Here is a 2,551-nt window from a genome sequence, read left to right as displayed (position 1 = left end):
TATTTCATAGTATATAACTAAGAAGCTAAAAAATTCTTTGTTACAAAATATGCATCCTTAGATCAAGCCTTCATTTGGAATATATTTTTATAAGTTTTAGACAAGAATTGTAAAATGTTTAAGCTCTCAAAACAAAATTGTTCATATATCTAATAATTCAATTGCAAAATGAAAAAAAACTATTTGAAGTATTAAAAAATATTAAAATCAAAATTATATTTTTCAAGATTTTCACAATTAAAAAATAGATAAACTCTACATTAAAAAACTAAATAGTAACAAAAAATTTTAAAAAACGGTAAGCCGTAAGCCCGCGCATAGCACGGGTATTCATCTAGTTATATTAAATAAGACGATCATGATGTTTTTCACCTAAACAATAATTCTTTTGGAAAATGATTATAACGACCAGCACAAAAGTAAATGATTAGAAAATTTAAAATTTATTACAAACTTGCCTTTAAAATTAAAATTAATATAAAAGCATAAAATCAAAAGACATATATAACGTAACTTTTTGTGTAAAGAGATATATGCAAGCCTTAATAAAATAATTATTCATAATAAAATAACATATATGAATAAAAATCATAAAATTCGTTTTTCAGTATTTTTAACTTGCGCATTCGAATAATACAAAAAAAAAAACAGTATCTTTTATCTTATAAACTATGTGAAAAAATTCAAGATCTAATTGAGGTCTGGTCAGTTAAAAAACTTCTACATAAGCATTTAAAAGTCGTTGATATCGACATCACTGCTTTGGAAAGATAGTTGATCTTTTGTCTTGGATTCCTTCTTGCCGGAATAGAAGTTTAGGTTCACGTTCTTTGGGAGGTAATATTGAATTGCTATAGGAGTTTGTTCTCATTTTTAGATCCTTAAGAGTTTTTCTTCAAGCTGTTACTTTACTTTCGTATTTTTTGGGTATAGTATAGACCTCTTTTCTTCTAATTTGCTATATTTTTTAACTTAGTTTTCTATAAATATTATTTTCTACCATCGGTTTAATTTCCGAAGAGGAAATTTTCTAAAGAGTTTCAACTTTTGTTGGTGATGTATACCAAAACCGTATTTTACCATAATTCCACCTTCGTATAGTATAATGGATAAGATTCCAACAAAAGTAATAGATTTTATGGAAAAATTATATACACTAATTATCTAATTCTTTTAAAATTCTAACTTTCGTTTACAATTTACACATGCATATGTATTTGAATAAGATAATTAAGAAATTTTGAACATAAAATCCGTACATCGTCTCATAGATCATAACATTTTATATGATCGTTGAATCACTCAAACCTAAACTTTACCATATAGAATTTAAATAATCATACACCAACAACATTAATACAAAACAACGTCCTCACGCTTTTAGATATTAAAAAAATAGCTAATTCTGGCATAACACAGCCCTGGACCTTTGGTAGATTTTAGTATATGTTAGGAGGGCCTTATCTACTCGAACTGTTAAGCCTGAAGCTCAATCGAGCCTTATAACATATGCCCTTTTTCGTAATTATCGTGTTTTCTCCATTCCATTAACTTTTTATTATCTTTTTTTCTTCTATCTTTTCGCAAAAAGAGAAAATAAAAATATGATCCTTGCCTCCACTCTCCTTCACCGTATCTCTCTCTCTACTACACAACAAATACTCCCATAGAAATATCGTAGAACCACAAAAGCTTAGCGGTTTCATATTCTTCTTCATCGATTCTTGATTCTTGCAGAAGAAAGATTGAATAAAGAAGACGATTTAGGTCGGTCACACCGACGATCTTTTATTATTAGTCATGGATGGAATGTACAATTTTCATTCGGCCGGTGATTACACAGATAAGGCGGTGCTGATGATGTCACCTGAGAGTCTCATGTTTCCTTCCGATTACCAAGCCTTGCTATGTTCATCCGCCGGTGAGAATCGTGTCTCTGATGTTTTCGGATCCGACGAGCTACTCTCAGCAGCCGCCTCCGCTTTGTCCTCGGAGGCTGCTTCGATCGCTCCGGAGATCCGTAGAAACGATGATAACGTTTCTCTCAGTGTTATCAAGACCAAGATCGCTTGTCATCCTTCGTATCCTCGCTTACTTCAAGCCTACATCGATTGCCAAAAGGTGATCATTAACCTCAGTTAGTAAAAAAACTAGGTTTCGCTTCTTTTCTTAAGTATAAAGATAAGATTGAGAAGCTTTGTAAACTGTCTAAAACGGTATTGATTAGTTTTATAATTTTATGGCTATCAGGTCGGAGCACCACCGGAGATAGCGTGTTTACTAGAGGAGATTCAACGGGAGAGTGATGTGTATAAGCGAGACGTTGTTCCTTTGTCTTGCTATGGAGCTGATCCTGAACTTGATGAATTCATGGTCTCTTTATATCTCTCTCTTTTTTTTCTCGATTTTTTTTTTCGGATTTTATGTTTCTTTTTTTTGTATTAAAAAGAAAAGAAAAATTAATTCAGGAAACGTACTGTGATATATTGGTGAAATACAAATCGGATCTTGCAAGGCCGTTTGATGAGGCTACGAGTTTCTTGAACAAGAT

The 2,551-nt window shown here is 31.4% G+C and overlaps 1 protein-coding gene across 1 annotated transcript in view; it reads left to right on the top strand.

Annotated features, from left to right (window-relative positions):
- The window catches only part of LOC104759381 (homeobox protein knotted-1-like 6), a 4,353-nt gene that overhangs the window by 999 nt on the left and 803 nt on the right, over positions 1 to 2,551 (top strand). Inside the window, exons 2-3 of the mRNA XM_010482317.2 lie at positions 1,844 to 2,121; positions 2,251 to 2,373. Coding sequence (XP_010480619.2) covers positions 1,844 to 2,121; positions 2,251 to 2,373 — 401 coding nt within the window. The remainder of the gene's footprint in view (positions 1 to 1,843; positions 2,122 to 2,250; positions 2,374 to 2,551) is intronic.

This window comes from Camelina sativa, chromosome 17 (genome assembly GCF_000633955.1).
Source record: "Camelina sativa cultivar DH55 chromosome 17, Cs, whole genome shotgun sequence".
Classification (NCBI taxonomy): domain Eukaryota; kingdom Viridiplantae; phylum Streptophyta; class Magnoliopsida; order Brassicales; family Brassicaceae; genus Camelina; species Camelina sativa.
Note: the sequence above shows the minus strand (reverse complement) of the source record. Positions and strands in the feature narration are given on the sequence as shown.